The sequence below is a fragment of the Mercenaria mercenaria genome, chromosome 12 (assembly GCF_021730395.1).
Source record: "Mercenaria mercenaria strain notata chromosome 12, MADL_Memer_1, whole genome shotgun sequence".
NCBI lineage: Eukaryota > Metazoa > Mollusca > Bivalvia > Venerida > Veneridae > Mercenaria > Mercenaria mercenaria.
In genome coordinates this window covers 52,057,655-52,081,509 of record NC_069372.1, presented here as the reverse complement: position 1 = coordinate 52,081,509, position 23,855 = coordinate 52,057,655, and the positions used below count along the sequence as shown (strand labels likewise).

General features: G+C 35.0%; 1 protein-coding gene across 1 annotated transcript; it reads right to left on the bottom strand.

Annotated features, from left to right (window-relative positions):
* Positions 1 to 431: 431 nt before the first annotated feature.
* Positions 432 to 9,530, bottom strand: LOC123535070 (uncharacterized). The gene is made up of 5 exons (XM_053518863.1): positions 9,440 to 9,530; positions 4,664 to 4,907; positions 2,660 to 2,838; positions 795 to 924; positions 432 to 545 (listed from the first exon to the last, which is right to left on the bottom strand). The coding sequence occupies exons 1-5, from the start codon at positions 9,477 to 9,479 to the stop codon at positions 467 to 469; spliced, it is 672 nt and encodes a 223-aa protein (XP_053374838.1). The 5' UTR covers positions 9,480 to 9,530; the 3' UTR covers positions 432 to 466.
* Positions 9,531 to 23,855: the final 14,325 nt, after the last annotated feature.

Below are 23,855 nucleotides of genomic sequence, written 5' to 3'. Positions count from 1 at the left end.
TGACCTCAACGTGAAAAAACAACGTAGAATTTACCGCGCATTTCATGGAAATTTAAAGAGGTTTAGGGACAATATATTCATTTACTTGGTTTTACACGTTTTTTGCTAGAATAACGTTTGCGGATGTGTTTTTCGTGTTATAACATCTTCAGAATCCCTACCGGACTCGGGTACCAAGCAATTCCTCGGGATACTGCAGATTTAATAACACGAAAAAACATGCGTTACTGCGTTATCCCTACATTTAGACTGAATTTAATTAAAGTATTAGCGAGTTTATTGATAAAGTAAATATTTTGTTTTGTTATTTTCAAACTCCTAATTTGTTTTGATAGAAACACCTTATTAAGTAAAAAAAATATACAGGATAGGCTAATACGCCGTTAGTAAAACTAATAATAATAAATACAAAAATGTAATCTATATCTATATATATATATCTGTGTACAGACATAGAAGAATCACTTCAAGAAGATGCACATACATTTGAATCCGATACTTGTCTTAGTGTTGGATGTACGCATTGCCACTTGAGAAGTTCGCACCTGGAAGTAAAAGAGATAAGTACGGTATAGTTATACCATGTGTGTCTAGGAAGGCGTGTGTAAGCCAAATATTTGGTTGTAGACTTCAAAAGTTTCAACTGTACAACATATATGGCGCATTATATATGTCTTACACGTTTCTGTTTATTTACAGTGTACACTATAGTAAAATTCTTAGTTTGGAGCTTCTAAATATACAAATGCATCACAAATACAAATGCAAAGGCTTCATTTATTAAAAAATCATACGTGTTAGGGTAGTAGTTTCCGTCTGAACCGCAAACAATGGCGAAATCCTGGCCACAGTTGACTGACCATCTGTACTGGCAGAAGACATTTCCAAGAATACTCTGCGCTACCATCGCTGTGGTACCAGTGACTTAAATGAAAGAATAAATTGTTTGAAACATTTATTTTTCACTTAAGTACAGCTTCAGATTTAGCATATATGTGTAAATTATTGACATGTTGACCTGAAAAGTAATTATGAAGACAAGGCCTCAGAAGTAGTACGAAAGCTATACGTTAGAACTCATAATCCTCAAACCGAAAACACACAGCAGAGTAAGCGTTGCATCCGAGCATTAAAATCATCTGTACTGACAGAAGACAGATCCAAGAACACTCTGCGTTACCATCGCTGTGGTACCAGTGACTCATATAACTATTTTTTTCACTTGCGTAGAACTTCAAATTTAGTAAAAGGGTATATGTGTTGACCTGAAAAATTATATGAAGACAAGGACACAGAAGCAATACGAAAAGGCATGACCTTAGATTGCATGATTCTCAAACCGAAAATATATAGCAGTGTAAGCGTTGATAGAAATAGTAAAACACACACAGAGTACCGGATGACAAATGCTTAAGGTGTTACCAACTTCTTAATCTCGTGTTTAGATGCTTGAAGTTTGTTCTAAGTACCTTAAATCGAAAAATAATAAATACATTAACCTCATAGAAGAAAACAATGGTCACGTGATAATTAAATTAGATAAAATTCGTACTTTGATGAAACTGTTTGACCCTGGGTAAAACTGATAATTTGATAATGACCAATGTTGGCAAAGAAGTTGCATCATTCAATGTGTGTTAAACTTTTAATAGAACTGTTTTTAATTTAAATAACCAAGAGGTTTGCTCAAGTAATAACAGAAACATTAAGACGAAAACATTTAATGTCCATTGCACAAATCACCAAACGAAGCGCAAGTTCCTGGAGGCTGTATAAGGAATTGTGCAAAACGGGTTTGACGAGGCTATGTTCTGCTTAGGTAGAATCTTTGGGCATATATGCGGTTGTGTTACGTAAAATGTTGACAATAATGGTAAAAAAACTGATGTATTCATTACATAGGACGGATATTACTGAGACACGAATGGTTATTAAATTAATTAAAGAAATCTTCAAATTCTGGAAAACAAACAATTTAAGACAATTTGGACAAGCTGTGGACAAAAATGTATGTTTCAAAGAGATATAGCTTAAAGTATTTGGTGTTCCATCAAGGTTTTACATATGAACTTTAAATTATCTGCAATATTGAAATCACGAAAGTCTGGACCTTATCTCTCGATGAATAAACTAAAAAAAACTTTATTTTCGCTCGAATAGCTTATGGTATATAGAGAATTCTGAAAAGACGACAACAGAAACCTTCCATTTTATTCTCTTAAACCCTGAAGACAAAATAAACTGATAAATAAAACATTGCCGACGCAGTAATGAATATAATGGACATCATATCTAACACTGGTTGCACGAGTTCATTGAACGCATTGTGTGTTTGTAATTTTTTCAGATATAAACTAGACAGCTCTTTAATTAGGCGAATGCGAGGGTAATATGTAATATACATTTGGTTGATGTTAATCAAAAGACAACGGGGATATTCTTATGAAAATAAAACATGAACTTTCTTCTATTTGTGTACAAGTAGAATAATAATTTCATTCTAACATATATTAAAAGGTATTTAATCCAGACGGAAGTGGAAACTTATTTTGATTTTGGAATTATAATCTTAGGTGGAATATTTTTCTGATTTTGATATGTGTCTCTCAATATAAAATAGTAATGAAAAGCCACTGTATTTTTGCTCGGTTAAACCTACTTCCGCTTCCAGTAGTAGCTGTGGACACTGCCATGCGGGAAATAGTCGTTGTCGCCACTGGGACAGTAGACACTACACAGGGTCCGTGATTTACCAATAAAAGCTGGTTTGTCAGCGCACCATTGTAGTAATTTCTTTTGTCAAGTATTCTGTCACATCGAGCTTTAGCGTAGAAACAACTGCAAGTAAATAAAACGACCGTCTGACACGACTGCTGAATAATTGTACGCATATTACATTTTCAGTTCACTGTATGTCATTTATACATAAGAAGAAGCTATATTTAAAAAAAAAATAATTGAAAAAGTACCGCTTATATATAGAGAGAGAGAGCCGAAGGCTCCGTAAATGTGGGCAGATTCTTTTGAATTCCAGTACCGTTAGTCTGCCCAGATATACGGTTCCATTTCTATAGTATCTGCCCACTTTTACGGATTGAATCTCAAGATCAAACATATATCTGCCCTCTTCTACAGTATAGTAAGTCTCTCTCTCTCTCTCTCTCTCCCTCTCTCTATATATATATTGTGTAATCATTATGCTTTAGTAATTGAAAAAATGACATGATTATCAGCGGTACTTTTTCAATTATTTTTATATATATATATATATATATATACAGAGAGAGAGAGAGAGAGAGAGAGAATTTATACGAACTAAATTACCACCACCATACACCACAGAGCGCGTAGCAGTACAAACGAGAACGCACATATCACAGCAAGTCCACTAATCCAATAAAATTAGTTTCGATGCTGCTTTATATAAAATTGTCCACCTGAATTGTACTACACATTTGTACTGGTTCGACATTTGCATATATACTCAAATTTCAGTTTTAATGTCTTGCAAATCAGTAGTGACACTTCAGTCTTCTTAACTGACTGGGACCAGAGAAGCTATACATTGTAGTTTTTCTCTCTGAAAGTTAACTGGATTTCGATGATACATTGATTATATAGAGATAGTTTGCATTAAGGGATATAATTAAATTCAGAACAGTTTACTTTCTCATAAGTGAGATGCGCTAGGATACAAGTTTTTGTTTTGGTTTATTTCTAGGAAATTCTCTATATTCTCAGATGACGCAGCTTTAAATCTCTGTTCAACTGAGCTGCTTGGACCTGTAGAGGGAAATTGTGGTAAAATGTTAAAATCTAGCTCAACAGTAGGTAAAATTCCAAGTGTTCCATCATAACAACTGCAATAACCCTTCATCCAAATTGTCATCGTTATTGAGGAGATCTCAGTATCTATTGCTACATACGCTTTTCAAAGCATGTAACTGATAGTGTCATATTGGCAAGGGAAGTAATCCAGTTTTGTTTACATCGGCAATAACAACAATTGTGGGTGATATTGATTTATATCACACTGCTTTTTGCCAGTATTTCACCAGTTAACACCAGTTAAATGTTGAAATTAGCTCCATAAATATTGGCAAGAATGCCTTGCATATAGTTCTGTACAACTGAGAAAAAAAAATCCATTCTTCGTTTCCTTTCCAATTTCCGCAGTAGAGGTAGGGGAATTCACCTTACTTTTCAACTGACGCTGGTTTTCATTTATAAAAACATTAGGCAATTTCATTTTTATCTGGGAAAACCCTTGTATTAAAATGATTTGTTTCAATATGTTAGTTAGTATATAACTTCGTGCGGAGAGATCTGTTTTGTTAAAGACTAACCAACAATATTATATTATTCCATATACGATAGCTACAGAAACTTCTGAAGGCTAGACAATGAATTTTAAGTGTCAGAAGACAATCATTTCTATATTTGTTTTAATGATTTCGTCCGTCTAAAGTACAAATTACATTTGTTCTAAAAGAAGAAGGAAAAAACACAAACAAACGGAAAGACGCAATTGATACGCGTATATTTTGAGAACAAGAAAGTTTGGCTTAAATAATGTGCACAACAACATGAAAAAACAGTTAACCTCTCGGAGATAAAACGAAACTGGCGCCACGTAATGTGTAACGCAAATTATTCAACTTACTGATTATCGTACGTTTGTCCGTCTGATGCACATATTTGTTCATCATTAGGTAATACATGGTTGTTGCAATCAACATGAATGAAAACATGACACAGGTGGTCATCAAAGTACATGCCGATATTGTTGATGGCTTGATTCACAAGCTCGCAATCATGTCCGTGACAGTCAGGTTGATGTTGGTCAGTAGGATGTTGGTCAGGTGGGTAGCTCGTATAATGGTGGTGATCTGGATGCGGTCCTTGTACTGTGAAAAATATAATATTTTTGAATTAAGGTAGTGGACTCGTAATGAAAATCCGCAAATTACGTTTTCCCCGTATGTGATTTCGTCATTTTCCGAATTTTACGGAATGTTAGGTGTGAGTTGAACTGCTTTACGCCCAAAGAATGCCGAAACTCCTAAAGAAAATACGTAATAACACGGAAATAGCCGAATGTCCACAAACTGAAAGTTTCCTATATCATTAGAGTTTACCATTTACCAACATTAAGTGAACATTTGTAATGCAATTTATGATCAAGCTCTGGTTAATCTGCCGACAAATATCAGGGGGATGACGATAGTAATGATCATAATTGCAGGAGTAACGATCCCACATTTAGTTGTTATTCTAACGATTATGAACGTGCTGTAATTGATTCAATACCTGTGTGTTAGCATCAGCGCGGACCCATTGCAGAGCGGCTGTGAACACAGCTCGATGGCAATTTTAATACATTATCACTTTCAAATCTTTAAACCTACTCCCAAACATTTGGGAAGTGTTTCAACATCTTTATTTCTTCTAAATTAAGCATATAAAATGATGATGTATGCGAAAATAAAAGTAAGATATTGGTAAAAATGCAAGAAAGATGTAAATTTTCGGCATTATTTCAAATGTGTTGCAACAGTTTACTAACTTCTGCACAATGATTTTGGTTATTTATAGGAATATCTTGCAAACAATCTGTGTCCATAAGTTTGTAGCAATAGTCACTTTCAGAGTACTCACTTTTTATGTGTTTTTTTTCGTTTTTTTTTTTGAGAAATTATTTTTCGCCTAAATGTGTGGAAAAGTCCCTTTAAATTTGAATACGTGTCAATAAAATAGTCTCTTATGCCTGGAAAAAGGCCATATCCAGCATTTGTATATGTGTTTGTAATCTATAAATTACACTTTAGAACGTCTTCTGTATATTGCACTATCTTCTTACTAAACATTACAACCAGTCTTCTGGAGGAATAACCCATATGATTAACGGTAACGGCTACAGATACATTTGCACGCACGCAAACACGCACCGAATCCTTTTTGATAGTAGGAGGGCAAATTCGTAATCAACAAATGTATTAATATATGAAAAGAAGACATAGCTATTCAACAAATATTCGGTGATAACTTTAATTAACATTCGGATTTTTAAAAATTATTTCATGATAACATACAATGCATTAATAAATATATAAACTAAAATTACTGTTATCATTATAATATTTTAAGATATCACTTAATACGAGGGTTGTTCAGAAAGTTTCGGGACAAGTGCCGTTACATTCTTATTTTTTTTAGCACAGGTGAGTTATTATGAGCGTCTGTCAGCATTTAGCTTGTGTATGCGATAGAGGCTGTATTTTTCAACTGATCTTCATGAAATTGATTGCCTTGATGAAATCTCTGTCAAGTTCGAATATGGGTCATTTGTGGTCAAACACTAGGTCACTAGGTCAAAATCAAAGGAAAACCTTGTGATGCAACAGGGACTGCATTTTACAAGGAATCTTCATAAAATTTTATCAGAATGATTGTCTGGATAAAATCTAGGTCAAGTTGAAATATGGGCCATCTGTGGTCGACAACTAGTTTACCCGGTCAAATCAAAGAAAAACCTTGTGTACGCAATAGGGGCTGCATTTTGCACCGGATCCTCATAAAATTTGATCAGAATGATTGTCTGGATAAGATCTATGTCAAGTTAAAATATGGGTCTTCTGGGATCAACAACTAGTTTACACGGTCAAATCAAAGAAAAACCTTATGTACGCAATAGGGGCTGCATTTTACACTGGATATTCACCAAATTTAGTCAGAATGGTTGCCTTGATTAAATCTAAGTTAAGTTTGAATATCATGGATGATCTGGGGTCAAAAACAAGGTCGCTAGGTCAAATCAAAGAAAAACGTTGTGTATGCAATAGGAACTGCATTTTACACTGGATCTTTATGAAATTTGAGCATAATGTTTGCCTGGATAAAATATGTCAGGTTTTAATATGAGTCATCTGGGGTTAAAAACTAGGTCATCCGGTCAAATCAAAGAAAACACTAGTGTATGTAATACTGGCTGCATTTTACATTGGATATTTATGAACTTTGATTAAAATGTTTGTCTTGAAGAAATCTAGGTCGAGTTCAAATAGAGGTCATCTGGGATAAAAATCTAGGTCACCCTGTCAAGTCAAGGAAAAACTTTGTGAATGCAATAGGGGCTACATTTTAGGCAGGATATTCATGAAATATGATGAACATGTTTGCTTTGATGAAATTTAGGTCATGTTGGGTCAAAAACTTAATTCAAATATGAGTCATCTGGGGTAAAAAGCTAGGTCACCCGGTCAAATCAAAGCAAATCCTTGTGTATGCAATAATGGCTGCAATTTACACTTGATATTCATGACATTTGATCAGAATGTTTGTCTTGATGAAATCTAGGTCGATTTTAAATAGGGGGTCATCTGGGGTCAAAAACTAGGTCACCCAGTAAAATCAAAGAAAACCTGTGTGAATGCAATAGGGGCTACATTTTAGACAGGATAGTCATAAAATTTGATCAAAATGCTTGCTTTGATGAAATCTAGGTCAAGTTCAAATATGGGTCATGTAATGTAAAGTTCCAGGCCACCTGGTCAAAACAAAGAATAATCTTGTGTGTGCGATAGGAGCTGCAGTTTTCACTGGATCTTCATGAAATTTAATCAGAATGTTTGTCTTGATGAAATCTAGGTCGAGTTAAAATAGAGGTCATCAGGGCCAAGAACTAAAATACCCCGTAAAATCAAAGTAAAACGCTGTGAATGCAATAGGGGCTAAATATAAGGCAGGATGTTCATGAAACTTGATGAAATGTCTGCTTTGATAAAAGTTAGGTCAAGTTCAAATATGGGTCATGTTAGGTCATAAAAAGGCCACTTGGTCAGATCAAAGAATAACGATGTGTATGCAATAGAGACTGCATTTTTCAATGGATCTTCATGCATTTTGATCAGAATGTTTGTACTGATGAAAGCTAGGTCGAGTTCAAATATGGGTTATGTAGGATAAAAAAGTAGATGACCTAGTCAAATAAAAGAAATACCTTGCCTGTGCAAAAGGGGTCGCATTTTAAGCAGGATATTCATTAAACTTGACCAATATGTTTCTTTTGATGCAATCTAGAGCAGGTTCAAACACGGGTCATATTGAATCAAAAGCTAGGTCACCCGTTCGAATCAAATAAATACATTATGTATGCATTAAGGGCTGCATTTTAAATTGGATACTCGTTAAGTTTTATCTGGCTGTTTGTCTGGCCAAAATCTATGTCAGGTTCAAATATTGGTCATTTTGGGTCAAAAACTAGGTCACCCGGTCAAACAAAAGAAATACATTGTGTACGCATTAGAGGCTGCACTTTAGACTAGATATTCACGAAATGTCCTCCTGACGATTGTTTTTATGAAATCTAGGTCAGATTCGTATATGGGTCATCTTTGGTCAGAAAATAGCTCAACCGGTCAAATCGAAGAAGTACCTTGTTCTAGCTGTTCTCGAGTGAGCGGCCTAGGACAATTTGGTCCTCTTGTTTAATACTTTTACACAATTCTTTAAACAAACATGGCTCCATAAACGTTTTATTCATTCTCAAAAGCAAATTTACAAAATTAAAAATAACATTTGTCACCTAGTATTTGAGCCAAGATGACATAGGTGACAAATTTGCCAAGAGGTGTAAGCCTAAATATTCTGTCTAACTTTCATAACAATTGGGATAAAGTTAAACGACGGACGACGACTGACGACAGACGCATGTGCTACCAATGAGCACTTTGTGATCAGATGTGCTAAAACTCGAGTGCGCAACTCCTAACGTTGAATAACATTCCTATACAATTTCATGACGGCCGTTCAATTCTTTAGGCGATATGTGTAACACAACTTTTTGTCTGATGGACAGGCGGACGGACGAACAAACAAATCCAAAATCATATCCTGAACGCATCGTGTTAGCATAAAAAGACAGACCTTATCACCGTTAAACGTATGTTTTTCTTACCGCGCATTACTTAATCAAATGATATTGAGATGACCCACTTGAAAAAATTAATCGTCCTCTGTTTTCACATGTATTAATTTGCAAATGTCTAATATAAGATTCAAGATATCTAGAAACAGTGAAAACAATAATAACAATAAAAGGTCTATATACAAAGAAGTATCTAAAAACGTATGAAAAATAATTTCACGAAAATCGCTTTTTTTTTGATGATATGCTTTACATTTTGAAACTAAGCTTAGTTTCTCTTGAAACCATTCAAAAATGGTTTCGGCGAAATTTCCACATATAATTATAACGTGGAAGTTGTCGTGATAACCAACTGTTTTTACCTTACATGTAATTTCATGTTATTCTAAAATGGCATTACATACTTTATAGGAATCATTTGTAAATAATCATTTCATGATGATTACTACAATAAAGTGTGAAAATCGAATGTTAAAAACAATATAAGCTGGTTAAAATTCAGCTAAAGTATACCTGCTACTGCAGTTAAAAGAAGGCATGCAATTATCTCCATAGTTTGACTATGAAAGAAAACTAGCCAGTGCTCCAATTACGTTTTCCTAAGAGATAAAATTCCAAATGATAAGCGAGTGAATATATGTAGCTATTTCACTTATGGTTCATGCTCTTGAGAAAGAACGCTTGTAGTTGACATTGCACACTTAATTGAGATTACCATTAGGACGCCTGTCTTAACTCATGCATATTCATTACAAATCACCTCTGTGTCAATGTCTGTTCATGCGTCTTTACGTACAAGTAGGCTGACAATGAACAATAAATTGTAACCCATGCATTAAATATGTGATATTATTACATACTCGTTTCTATCTTTGCATCGGGAAATATGCACACGTTCTTCTGCGGAAGAATATTGCGCTCCTAAAGTTGCGCAATATTTCCACTGAAGAACTCGTGCATATTTCCCGATACAAAGCTAATAACCTGTAACTGTAAATCAATAATATCAATTAAGGCAACGCCTAGCATGGGGATTTATCTTTTATATACCCACTTACAAAGAAATATTTATATACCCGCTTACAAAGAAATATTCAACACTCAAATGAAAGTGAAACTTCGCTCTAACAGTGCAAGTTTACATTTAATGTCATCATACCTCTTACAGCGAATATCATACTTTGCAAAATTTACAGGAAGCCGTGGCGATGACGTCATTCACCGCGTTCTCGCACTGGCTTTAGGAACTTTTTTTTGTTTGTATACACTCCACGCAGAAACTTGACGGCATTTACACTTCCTTACTGTTTTAAAAGTATTTTTCAGTTGCATGTACAGTTTCCATTACGAAAAAGAAGTAAAAGAATCATGTTGGCACGGTTTACCATTTTCTGTGACTGATTCGGGGTGCTCGGATGTTCATGCAGACAACCAGTCTGCGGTATGTACATAAACCGGAACCGGAAAACATCTAAAAAATAGCCTCAGTATATGCAAACAACAAAGACGAATAACTATATACGGACCTTACCGTCTCGGGGATTTTCATCCCCTATAATGAATATGCATGATCAAAAAATAGACTTAGGAAACTGTCAAAAAATCATGTAATGAAATAGTCACTGGTCACATGGTGTTTCATAGCTGTGCAATTTGCAAATTCAGCAGATGTTTTTCTTTTCATTTTTATACACCCGTCACTGAAAGAGCGGGGCGTATTATGTGAAGACCCGTGGCGAATACCCGTGGATTCGGTCGGCGTCCAAAGCATGTCCGCTGTCTAAGTCAAACATTTTTCATCCGATCTTCATCAAACTTGCTGACAATATTTGTGGGCGTTATATCACCGCTTAGTTTGATAACCACCTAAATCGCCATAGGCACTCTTGGATTATGGCCCTTGTATTACTAGAAAAAAGAACTGCGAGTTTGGCCTTGTCCGTTCTATAAGTCGAACAGTTTTCATGCGATCTTCATCAAACTTGCTGATAATGTTTGTGGTCATAATATCTCGACCAAGTTCGCGTTTTATCTCACTCTGTCCCTCAGGTAGAGGATGAAATTTCGCGCTTTGAGTATCTGAGTTTGCACTATGTGAAGCGCCTTTAAACGTGTCACTCATCAGAAAGGCACTATACAAATTATGTATAATAATATTTTTAACAACAACAACAACAACAACAACAACAATAATAATAATAATAATAATAATAGAAGGAACAGTTTGCTAGGCAAAATATTGTTTTAAATCAAGATTGAAAAATCCGTTTGTTCAACCACCCTCTGTTAAACATCAAGTCTGCCTTTTATAATTGAACAGCTATGGCCATTTCTTTTAAATCTTCATCATAGTTTAATTCTCTGTATGCGAATCATATCTTATATCAAACTCAACAGTTTAGTTTTCACTTGCATTTTTGCTGTTCTAATTAATCCTGTTTTGCATACTTTTGCACTTATAAAATTACAAAGTATCGGCTTTTGTTGGAATAAATCATTCTGCGTCACAGACCAATGTCCGGAAAAATACATGTATATAGGACATGTTAATAAACGTGGTCTTTGGAACGTTTGCAAAAGGTCTAGTGCCAAGCACGGCGGAGAAATATTCAGGGTAAGTGTGATGCTGACGTGTAAGTTTGATGCTGACAAGCGGAGAAATATTCCGGGTAAGTGTGATGCTGACGAGAAATATTTAGGATAAACGTGACATTGGCTACCGGAGATATATTTAGGACAAACGTGAAGTTGAATAGCGGAGAAATATTTTGGGTAAATGAGACATTAGCTAGCGGGTATGCATTAGGGATATCTTCAGATTGTCCCGCGGAGAAATAATCAGTTAAGTGTGATGTTGACTAGAGGATAAATATTTATGATAAGTATGAGGTAGACTAGTGAAGAAATACTTTTTGTAAATGTGACATTGGTTATCGGAGATATATTTTGGGAAAACGTGAAGTTCACTGACAGAGAAAATACTTGGGTTTAGTTAGACTTTTAATGGCAAATATATATTTGAGCCGCGCCACGTGAAAACCAACATAGTGGCTTTGCGACCAGCATGGATCCAGACCAGCCTGCTGTTCGCTAACGGTTTCTCTAATTGCAATAGGCTTTGAAAGCGAACGGCATGGATCCTGATCAGACTGCGCGGATGCGCAGGCTGGTCTGGATCCATGCTGGTCGCAAAGCCACTATGTTGATTTTCTCATGGCGCGGCTCATTTATTGAAAACACCAGGTTGACTAGCAGAGAAATATTTCAAGTAAATGTGATGTTGACTAGGTTACTGACCGTTCTAAGGTAGTTATTATATTTAGTTAGCGGTGCACACACATTTATTGATTTTGTCACAATGACGTATCTTTATAATGTTGTTATAAAGCCCTCAGTCTGTCGTATCTTTACAGCTACACCCTATTTATCTTTAGGATTCTCAGTGCCGATATATTTCATAATTTGTATCTTTACATGTCCAGAATTACTTTCTTCTGCTGTTTACTTGAAAAGTTCAGCTGTGGCGCAGTGGACAAAGACGTTGGTCTAGGTACATTTTTATATGAATGGTAGCGGTAAAAACGTTGGCGATGGCAGACTATATTTCTTTTAACATCACAGACAAGGTCATTGCAACTAAATTTTGGCGTAAACTGAAAACTATGACCATTTTGTTTCATGAAAAAATAAATGGTGTTTTGTTTAGGTCCTGGTGAATGATCTTAAATACAAGTACTTTTAGAGATTTAGCCCTGAAACTTTGTACGTGTGTTCAAGTATGTCAAGTACAATAAATCTGTGTCGCTTACTTCGAATCACTTGCCTTTCACCGATGTGAGTTCGAGCCTCACTCGGGGCGTTTTATTACTCATTTGATAAGAAGCCATCCAGCTGGTTTACGGACGGTCGGTGGTTCTATACAGGTACAGAAATAGTGCAAAAACAAATAAATTGATAGTAATTATCAACATAAATGTATCACTGAGTCTGTGACAAGTTCAAATTGCCAATGTCTGAACATTTTTTAAAATCATGGAACTTGGGAAAAAGTGTTGTTATTTTTATAGATCTAGTCATCTATGATATCAGTTTTGTTGGTGTTTTGTTACCTAGTACATGTTTGCATCTTATGTCTTGATGTATAATTATACACACCATCATTTGTGTAGTTGATACAAAAGCTGAATTTTGTGTTCATTTATTATGTACTTCTTTTTTAACTATGCAGAAGACCTTGTTCTAAATATCTCTTTGCCATGGAAACACACTGCAAAATATTTTATCTATATTATCTTTACCTACATACCAATAAAAGTAACACAATAATGTGGGTTTAAAAATTAGCATAAATTAACGAATTAACTTTACATGTACAAAGCAGTATCCGGAATTTCGGTTGGAATAAAAGGCCTTTACCCTCTATCATATGAAATAAATGTGGTAAATAACAATGCCTACAATGTAATAGATCAATATCTAAAATAAGATATAAAATGAAGTTCTTACACACGAAAAGGTAACCTTCTTTCTGGCGCATTCATCAATCTGAAAACGAAAGGAATTTTCCACGTGATGTCAGGCACAAATTGCTTTCTGTTCTGCTCTTTGATTTCTTTCCTGCATCTTTTTTTTCAAGTGAAAATAAATTTTCTCGTTTGTATCGTTAAATTTGATGCTACTATTATGGCCAAGATCAGACATTAAAAATAAAAATTTGAAACTTTTTGCACCGAAAATAAAAAGTTGTCATTTACGACATACACTGCACTCGCAAAAATCCATCACAAATACTCCGCCCCTGTGGGCACGGAGAAAGAAATAGTCGCTGGTCACGTGACGTTTCATACTGTAGCTGCCAAAGGTCAGGTTAGCAGATGCATCTTTTAATATTTTACCTGTCTAGATTTTTCTTGCGTAATGCGTATGTGAAATACTTTTGTGTACCGGTATAAAGGATCTCTCTCTCTCTCTCCCCCTCTCTCTCTCTCTCTGTGCCTTTATCTCATTCTGTCCCTCTGGTCAGATCGCTGTGTCTGTACTGGTATAGGATGAATTTCGCGCTCTGAATAGCTGCGTTTGCACTATGTAAAGCGCCTTTGAACATGTTTCTCATCAAAAGGGCGCTATATCAATCTGGTATGATAATAATAATAATAATAATAATAATAATAATATGAATTTGTAGGTGCTCGTATGTGTTAATCACGTGATGAAAACTTACTCTGTGTGTGTGTGGGGGGGGGGGGGGGGGGGGGGGGAAAGCGACGGGAAAGCTACTTCTGCAAAATATTGCAGTCAAATGAACATAAAGTAAACAAATTTTCATCATTGTCATATTCATATTAAATATCTGTAACGCTAGAAGGAACTTTTTGCTAGGCATACTCTTGTTTTAAATCAGGATTGAAACATTAAAAATCCGGTTGTTCAACCACCCATCAAGTCTGTTCTTTTTTAATTGAACGCTGTGGCTTTAAACGTAACCATTTCTTTTTAATCTTAATCAAAATTCAATTCTCCATTTGTGAATTATATCTTACCAACACTAATATTCAGTTTAACCGAATTAAGGTTAAACTCTTTACTCGGCAAAAATGACTCCCCTTGTACACCATACCTTCACGTGACCAGGGAATTCTGGGTCAGGTATATAAACGCCCGTCTTGCCAGATTCCAGTCTTTTCGATTCTGAGTCCACTGAACGAGGTAGAGTCACTCATTGATACTTTAAACAAAAATTTTAGTTTAAAAACTTCTTAGGACTTATATTCTCTTTCCAAACAATAATAGATTAATTTTAGATGTTGCTGTTACAAATTTGCAATTTTTTACAGATCTAAAATGAGTTTAAAACAGGTTTTATATACGACCACGTGGAAGCACATGGTGAGCACATGTGAACTATTGTAAATTAATAACCTTGTCTGTCAAACTTTAGATGATCACTTATAGATCTAGATCTAATTGAGATTAAAAAAAAAGTTATCAATTATTTATAAATATCTTATTGCATGCATGTATACATCTAGATCTTGATCTATAAATAAATAATAGAATTTAATTTGTTGACGTCATGACCGCGTGCAGTTGTAAAGCGTGTTTACAAGCTTATAAATTTGTAAACAAATTGGTGGGCCGTGTAAATGTCAGAGCAACCGGGTTTCGAACTCTGCCTGTGTGAATGTTCTCAAACTTAAAGCTGAATAAAGCTGAAACTGTTTTATTTGAGTAAACGCCTTTTAAATAACGCAAAACATATTCAATGGCATTTAACTTATATAATTAATTTCGCATTCATTCTTAATCATTTTACGAGAAACACTCTCATCTCACAACTTTCTTTTAATTTATGCTTGAGATAAAATCCGAAGATGATTGAGCGCAAGCAACTAGTCCTACAAGTTCAGAGACAGCAGAGGTCTGGTCAAGCCGCCTGGCGGAGATGAAAGGGTCCAGGAACAAGATGAGACGCCAACCGATTTTACAGTTAATGCTACATCGTATTCACTAGGTGAAAACATTTTTAGTAATTCTGGCTGTATGCTTGTCACACACGTCCAGAAATAAATAAATAAATAAATGAATAAATAATGGACCAACTAGTCTAAAGTAATTGTAGAATTGCAAATATTGTTTAAAAAAGTATCAGGGTTGGACTTTGGTGTTTTAAGTGAATCCATGTTTTGATCGGCGAATTGATCACTTTTCCATCTGATAATAACTTTACCAAAATATTGCTGGAAAGACATACGCTTTCTTTATTTTCATTTGCATTTATATCCAGAAACACATTGGCTGGGCAACTTATGTCTGGAAATTTAGACTGGATTTGCTAAATATGGGAGACGATTGAACTCGGTCTGTTGATCGTGATGTTGTACGTACAAACTATTCAAAGCCTTAATACAGTCGTTTCCTTTTTAACAAAGTGTTTTGCAACGAAAGACTATGCAGGTACCGCGGCCCATAAATGTTTAAGGAGTCTTTGTGATCACCTAGCCCTAATCCGTAACTCTAGTTAGATCTACCTCCTCTGACGGTCAGTCCACAGAGTTACAAGTAACGAATATCTAAAATCGTCGTAATCGAGGCCCAGTCTTTCAGTCATGATTGCAAGCATTATGGTGAATTAATGGCAGAAAGAAAAATATTTCTGAATTGTTTTTGTCTTGTTAAAAACACGACATATATCGTGTGCACTCCGTACTTGAAGAAAGTCACCCACTGACCTACATTATCGATTTGTTTTTCATATTTGGTGACGTCACAGCTTTATTACGTCACTATTGGTGCATTCATTTTCATAGTCAGGTATAGGTAGTGGATGAGCACAACGTCTCGGGTTAATTCTAAATGTTTTAGTGAAATATTATTTCGTATATTTACTGCGATCTAAAGTAAAATAGCAAAATTTGAAAACAAAGCAGATATTGGGAGAGATCTATTCATATATATTCTCACGTGCTTGTTTCTTCAAGAACAGTCGGAATAAAAATTGATGATCAAATCATGAGCTAGATTTAGTACGGCTTCACACTTTGCTAAATTATTGTAGGCCTAAGACGTTCATGCATATAGATCTATTTGATAGCTGTTTTTCTATAGTTTTATTTTTTTCTGCAGAACATGTCAAATCACGTTTCTGTTCACGAGATAAATGTTTAATCTACAGCAAGTTAAAATATTTAATTTGTTTTTGATACCGTGTAGCTTTTTATTTATGTTCATATTTTAATCACTAATGATTTCGCCTGTGTTCGGACGTGGCTGATTTGGACTTAATATCAGACTGAAATGAATTGTAAGTGATAATTATGTCGCGAGCTTGAATACTGATCACTGCTTTATAGATCTCCTGTCCGCTTTACTTTCATAAAAGTCTAAGAAACAACCAAAATTCATTTGCTAGTTATCAAGGTCATAGAAATTTAGAACTTGGCCAGAACACCCAGTAAAGCACTCGTGTTAAAAGAAAGAATACACTTTTACCACCGAAAGGGGACGATGCAAAATTTTTGTTGACGGGTTTTGTTCAGGATTTAAACTCCACTGTTGCGGCCGAATACCAGTAATGACTGAAAATTCGTTTTCTGCGCCACAACATAAATCTGTATATCTGTAGTTCCAGTCAAGTTGTTTGAGGGAAAATGTCTAGGTAGACTTATAGGACCTTTCCTCCCCCCCCCCCCCCCCCCCCCCCCCCCCCACCCCCATCTCAGATTTACGTATAAATCCAGTAGGCTTGTACAAAACATTCTGGCGGTGAAAAGACTTCTTACAAGTTTTTCACGTCCTATTTGATAGCGGTGTGTACGAATTCACTATGTCCAGAATATAACAATGTCCATTATTCTCATATTCATAATGCAGTAAATATGGTCCATAGACTAGGTTTTGGCCTAAAGCAGGGTTGGTCGGGTGAATTTGAACTGAGTATCAAACCCGACGGAGGTTACTGGTTACAAATGATAAAATAAAATAAGTTAGAAATAAATAAATAATAAATGAATTAAAATCGACTGTGCATAAATGCCTTCATTTAATTTCGAGTTTTTGATTATATATGTTGAGATCTCTGCGTTCTCGAACCATGCCAAAATCCTTGCGCGAAGATCTTCAATCCAAAATTGATACCCAAATAGCAGCATCTTTGTCGGATTATACAAAAAGAACTACAGCCATTAATTAGATAACTCAACTGCATTTGCGAACATCTTGGGTCTCGAACATCATTTTCCACCTAAAACTTTACGTCATAGCAGAATCCATGGTCTTCCTGTCCTTGAATCAGTACCCTCACTCGACTTTTAATTTAATTTACGTTAACAAAATCGATGGATTGCCAGAATACTCAAAACATGTCGTGATCAAAGATTTGCTGGTTGGTTTGCATAAGACGCGCAAGAACTGGGTTTGTAGACAGGCTCAATCCTCAGCAAGCTCATTTACATCCTTAGGACGTATGCATTCCTATCATAATACGAGGTTATGTTGTTACAACATGTTTCTCCCTTTCAGCTCTGCTTCGTATTAGTGAGTTCGCATTACCAAATTAAACTCCAAAAAATATGTCCTACGTCATCAAGATATTGTTATGGGAAGCAACATGCGTAGACTTAATTTCCTATTATCGAAAACAGGCAAAATGGGCTGCGGTACTCAATTAAAATCTATCTCCAAAATACCCAATATAATGATCATAGAACCACAAACTTGGACTACAGAAATAAAGCATCCGTCCCACCTTTCTGTCAATTTCTTTTTTATGGAAGTTCAATTCAGTTCCGTGTAAATCTGGATTCCCCGTTTCAGAAATCAATTATCGTCAAATGCCTACATCACATTCCTCAGATAATCGAGCCATCTATAGATTACTACTAGTTTACGGTTCATGAAACATTTTCCCGCATTTTCGCACTATTCATACAAAGCTGAAATGTAGGCCTACATGTGTGCTATCCGGGCTTTACTGAAGGATATGCCATTTGAATTATGTTTTATAATACGGCTAACTGAGCTTTACTGAAGGTTATGCCATATAATAGAAAAAAAAAGATATATGTTTTATAATACGGCTAACTGAGCTTTATTGAAGGTTATGCCATATAATAAAAAAAAAAAGTTATATGTTTTATAATACGGCTAACTGAGCTTTACTGAAGGTTATGCCATATAGAAAAAAAGTTATATGTTTTATAATACGGCTAACTGAGCTTTACTGAAGGTTATGCCATAAAGAAAAAAGTTATATGTTTTATAATACGGCTAACTGAGCTTTACTGAAGGTTATGCCATATGGAAAAAAGTTATATGTTTTATAATACGGCTAACTGAGCTTTACTGAAGGTTATGCCATGTATAAGTTGTCTTATAATGTGATTATCAATATAATAAACAAAATATTTTTGGGCTATCTTACTAATTTATATATATCCAGCCACCCAAAAGCCCAAAACTGCATTTGACGCCCCCATTTTAATTAAATTCAAATCCAAATAAATAAAAAATAAAGTGATATGTACAATTTTGGCTAAAGGGCTGCTGAGCTTAAAGTGGAGGCAGGCAGTCCGTGTTTATTAAAAAGGGGCGTCACTTTCAAAATTATAAAGTGATGTTATCAGTTGCCATATGCTGTAAGGTGAATGCCGGCAACACCTTTTGGCTTTTAAATACGTAGGTCCCCTAGAATAGTATACATGCTTTTTAACTCTGTTGTCAGGTTAAATAGCCTTGAAACATCTTTACATGTTCATGTTGATTAATAGAATAGTTTCCTCTTAAGTTTTGCACTCGAATTAACTGTCCACGATGTAATAAGCATTAATGATTTGCCTCCCTTTGCGCTGCAAACCAAATATGGGTCTAGATAATTTCGTTAAGCGTCAAAGCGATGGATATTTGTTGCTTATATGATACCGTCTTTTATTCCGACATTAGAAGTTTTGAATATTCACTGTGAGGGAAATGACCTTAGGTCCAAAAAATTACAACGCCAGAATTAACATGGATGATTAAAAATATGCTATTTTAGTGGTTAGGGATTGTTTGTTTGGTCTAAGATTCTACCGAGAAGTCTTTGCGTTATATTCCGCACTATGCTGCAGCAAACAAAATACGAGCGAAAGTTAACAGTTTTCTGGGAACTTACTTCATAAAAAACGGGGGGTGGGGGGGGGGGGGGGGCTTAAATGAAATTCCCCGATATGAATCAAAATTTTGTATATTTTTCATCAGACGATTGACATTTTTTTCCTGGGATATGACATTATGGCTGACGCTATCTCGGGTGATGTTTATATGTTCCAACTGAATAGTGAACAAATTTTGCCAACACAGATGAGACATGATACGGCTTAACCCTGTCCACGGAATTTATAATTGTTTACTGATTAATAAAAAGGCTACATTAACGTGGACTACAATGTTTTTAACCGGAAACTGGAAATATCCAAACTTCTTTTAAGTTGTTGTCGTTGTAGTTGTTATATTTATTTATTTATTTTATTTTTATTTTTTTTATTATTATTATTTTTCGATAACTTTCAATAAGTAGTATACGTATGTTGCATAAAATTGTCATGACTTTTTGAAGGCGTTTTATGATATTCCGCTTTTGGCGGAAGGTTCGTTCATTCATTCTCTCTCACCTTTTTGGCGTTTTTAATATCATAAAACTCTTGCGATCGTGGACGGGGCAAGAAACAACGTCGATTCATATTGAATAATTTCAATTCAAGTTTTTACTCAACTGCATTTATTAAGCTATATATTTACTAGTAATCTTAATCCAGTCATGACAATTTTGTGCCAATCTTTAATTAAATAAAATATATATTAAACATTTGTATTTAGTCATTTTTTGCTGGGTAATATTCAGTTTAACCGAATTAAGGTTAAACTCTTTACTCGGCAAAAATGACTCCCCTTGTACACCATACCTTCACGTGACCAGGGAATTCTGGGTCAGGTATATAAACGCCCGTCTTGCCAGATTCCAGTCTTTTCGATTCTGAGTCCACTGAACGAGGTAGAGTCATTGATACTTTAAACAAAAATTTTAGTTTAAAAACTTCCCTCCCAACCCTGCCCGTTTTTCTCGTGTTTGTTTTATATTTGCAGGATATCACCCATCGTCGTGACTGGAGAGAGCTGAAACATTTGGGTTTACAACCAGATGCTTTGAATCCTAATGACGAACAAAGCACAAATACAAAAAGACTGTTTTAAACATTTGTCGCCGGTGTCGGGACAAAGTTGTGTTTCAGCGTTTTTAATATCATAAAACTCTTGCGATCGTGGACGGGGCAAGAAACAACGTCGATTCATATTGAATAATTTCAATTCAAGTTTTTACTCAACTGCATTTATTAAGCTATATATTTACTAGTAATCTTAATCCAGTCATGACAATTTTGTGCCAATCTTTAATTAAATAAAATATATATTAAACATTTGTATTTAGTCATTTTTTGCTGGGTAAACATTTTGTTTCCACATGCCTTTATTCTGTCCTAATTAATACCGTATTACATACCTTTGAACTGATAAAAATCGCAAACCTCGCAAAGTATCGCCTTTTGTTGAAATGGTTTGCGCCACGATGTACACTTTCTCTGACCAATGTCCGGTAAAATACATGTAAATTGGACTTAAGGCCATAATGTTGTTACAAAGCCCTTAGTCTGTCGTACCTTTTAATACAGAGTGTTGGTTGCCCACTTTGTGGTTGTGTTCGTTTCATAATGTTAAATTGTAGTTTACATCGTTATATTGTCACATGAAATGTATAACATCTCTAATGTCTTTCATTTGCCAATTTATACATTTGCCTTTTCTTGAATATACAAACATTTTCAAGCACAAATTTTGTCCTTACTGTAATCGAATATTGCTACTCGCATTTTATCCTATTTTGCACATTTTATCCTATTTTGCGCCATACCTTTTTAAAATATGTCAAAATGTCATGAAAACGACGTTAAAATAGTTACTGACATAACCTTCAAAAACGTTCCGTGGGATAACCTCCTTAAATGTATCCACACAGATATAATTATAAAATGTATCACAGAATACGAAATTGCTGGTTTTAATCAGCAACGTCCTCCGGCTTCAATAAATATAGACATCTTTAAAGTATGGAATCCCGGAAACACGCGTAAATTGGAGCCACATGAATAGACCTTGCCATAATAGCTTTGAATTCGGGTTTTTGCACAACATGGCGGCATCTTACACTGGTCGTTTGTAAATATAATTGCGTAAGTGAAAATGTCCACCGATCTACGATTTTAGGTTTTTAAAAGCTCTCATTGTATTGCTGTGGTGGACTGAAGTTCCCAGTTGTTCGAAAAATTATCAATGTTGCATGGCAGAGCTATGGATCTGACAAAACGGAACGGCGGACATGAAGACACTTAGCGAACGTATTACCAAACAAGAATTATCTTTAAAAATGATGGTCGGCGAATTGTAACAAGGAAAGAAGTTTATGAATTTTTCATCTAACATTCATCTTTCATCTAACATTTTTCAAATTGCAAAACTAAACACCGCACTTTAACAATTTAAATGGTTCTCTTTTAATTTTTCGCAAAGGTTTCGTAAGGTTGCAATTTTGTTTCGTTTATCCTTAGACGAATAATTACAGCAGTAGATTAATGAAGATTCATGAAGCGGTTCATGAGAAGAGGTCATTAAACGTGTTTATATTTTTAGCTAAATTGGTCCGTATCCCCATTTGTAACAAAATAGCAGGAGACCTTACGATATTGTTACACATCGAGTTTGATAAAAATCCATTACATTTTAGTGTTTAATGCGAAGAAAGGCATATCTACTTTTAGCTATAGTGGTCCCTAATAGGGCCCAAGTTCCTATATAAATAAATTTGGAAGAGGACCTTATAATGATGCTCCACACCAAGTATGACAAAGATCCACCAAGGTGTTCATGAGACGCTGTATAAAGGCGTTTCTAGTTTTAGCTCTAGCAGCCCCTAAAAGGGGTTAAATGTCCCAGCTGAACAATGTTGGCTGCGGGCCTAATAAAGATGCTACAAATCAAGTTTGATTAGAATACATGAGAAAAAATCAAAGGATTTTTTATTTATTATTTTTATTTATTTCTAAAATAGGCCAACTGATCCCGCTTTAACAAATGCATATTCACTATTCATGAATCTTTGGGCAATGACGTCACACCTATAAAAAAGTGAAGGTCAAGCAAAACATACAATTGTAATTATTTCAATATTTCAGTTTCATAAGTTTGACCGTAGTCATATCACATGGATAAACTGTATGCAGCGTACATTCATTTCAGAGTCATGAGATTCAGTCATTATATAGCATATATATAATAAAACAGATTTCAACTGAGTTCAATATTTGCATACCATACTAAAGAAAAATATCCATATATAATAAATCAGTTAAATAATTTATAACAAATATATCAAAGCAAACAAGTACTCATTTTAATATGCAACCTGAATAAGTCACAAAAGCTAGAAACCTTTTCATATATAGACGACGATTGTAACAAGGAAAATCTTTTAAAAAGCACTTCTCTACATAAAATACTCCTATCACACCCTTATTCGTGTGATACGCAGACCGTATTCAGCTCTTTCTTTAATTTGATATATGTTGGTATTTGAACAGGTTTTTATCATATTTATTAAACTTACTTATCATTTTCAGATATATCAATATTCTTGCTAAATATACTGAGCCAAAGTTAGCTTTAAAACTGTGAACAGCGTCGTTTAGGATAAACACTTTGTCTACATTTCACTCAGCGTAGCACAATCAACAGAGTGAAAGAAATTGACACTCTCGTCCAATCAGGCAGAGTGTTGCATAAATCTTCCATTTTGATAAATTATCTATAATGCGTTATCAAGTAGTTTGATTTGCAAACTGAAGTCACGTGGCATAGGTAACGAAAACGAATTTAGACGGCGTCGCCGAAAAACCGGTATGTGAAATATGTAGGAACAATACCGTACATGATAGATGATAGATAGGAGCAGCCATCGTTTCTCGAAACGTCAAGAAAGATGCACTATATATATTGGGTAGACATTATGCAAACTTATCAAACGTAATACGATTATTCTATAAGTCGTTTATTCACATAAATATACATTTCACCGTTCTTGCATCTAAAATTGTAGTCTGGCTGGACAACCAGGTAAGTGGTCAACCATGTATGTGGTCAGCCAGGTATTCAAAAAGACAAAGAGAGTATTAACATTACTCATATAATTATCTATATTGTAGATTTCAATAGAACTTCGCTGCCGTAAATAAAGGTATTGTTTATTATATGCTGAAATAAAACGTAATGGTCCGTGTGCTAAGTTTTGAGATAGTTGCCCATGATTAAAGAGATCCATTACTTGGAATTATTTCAAATGATTATA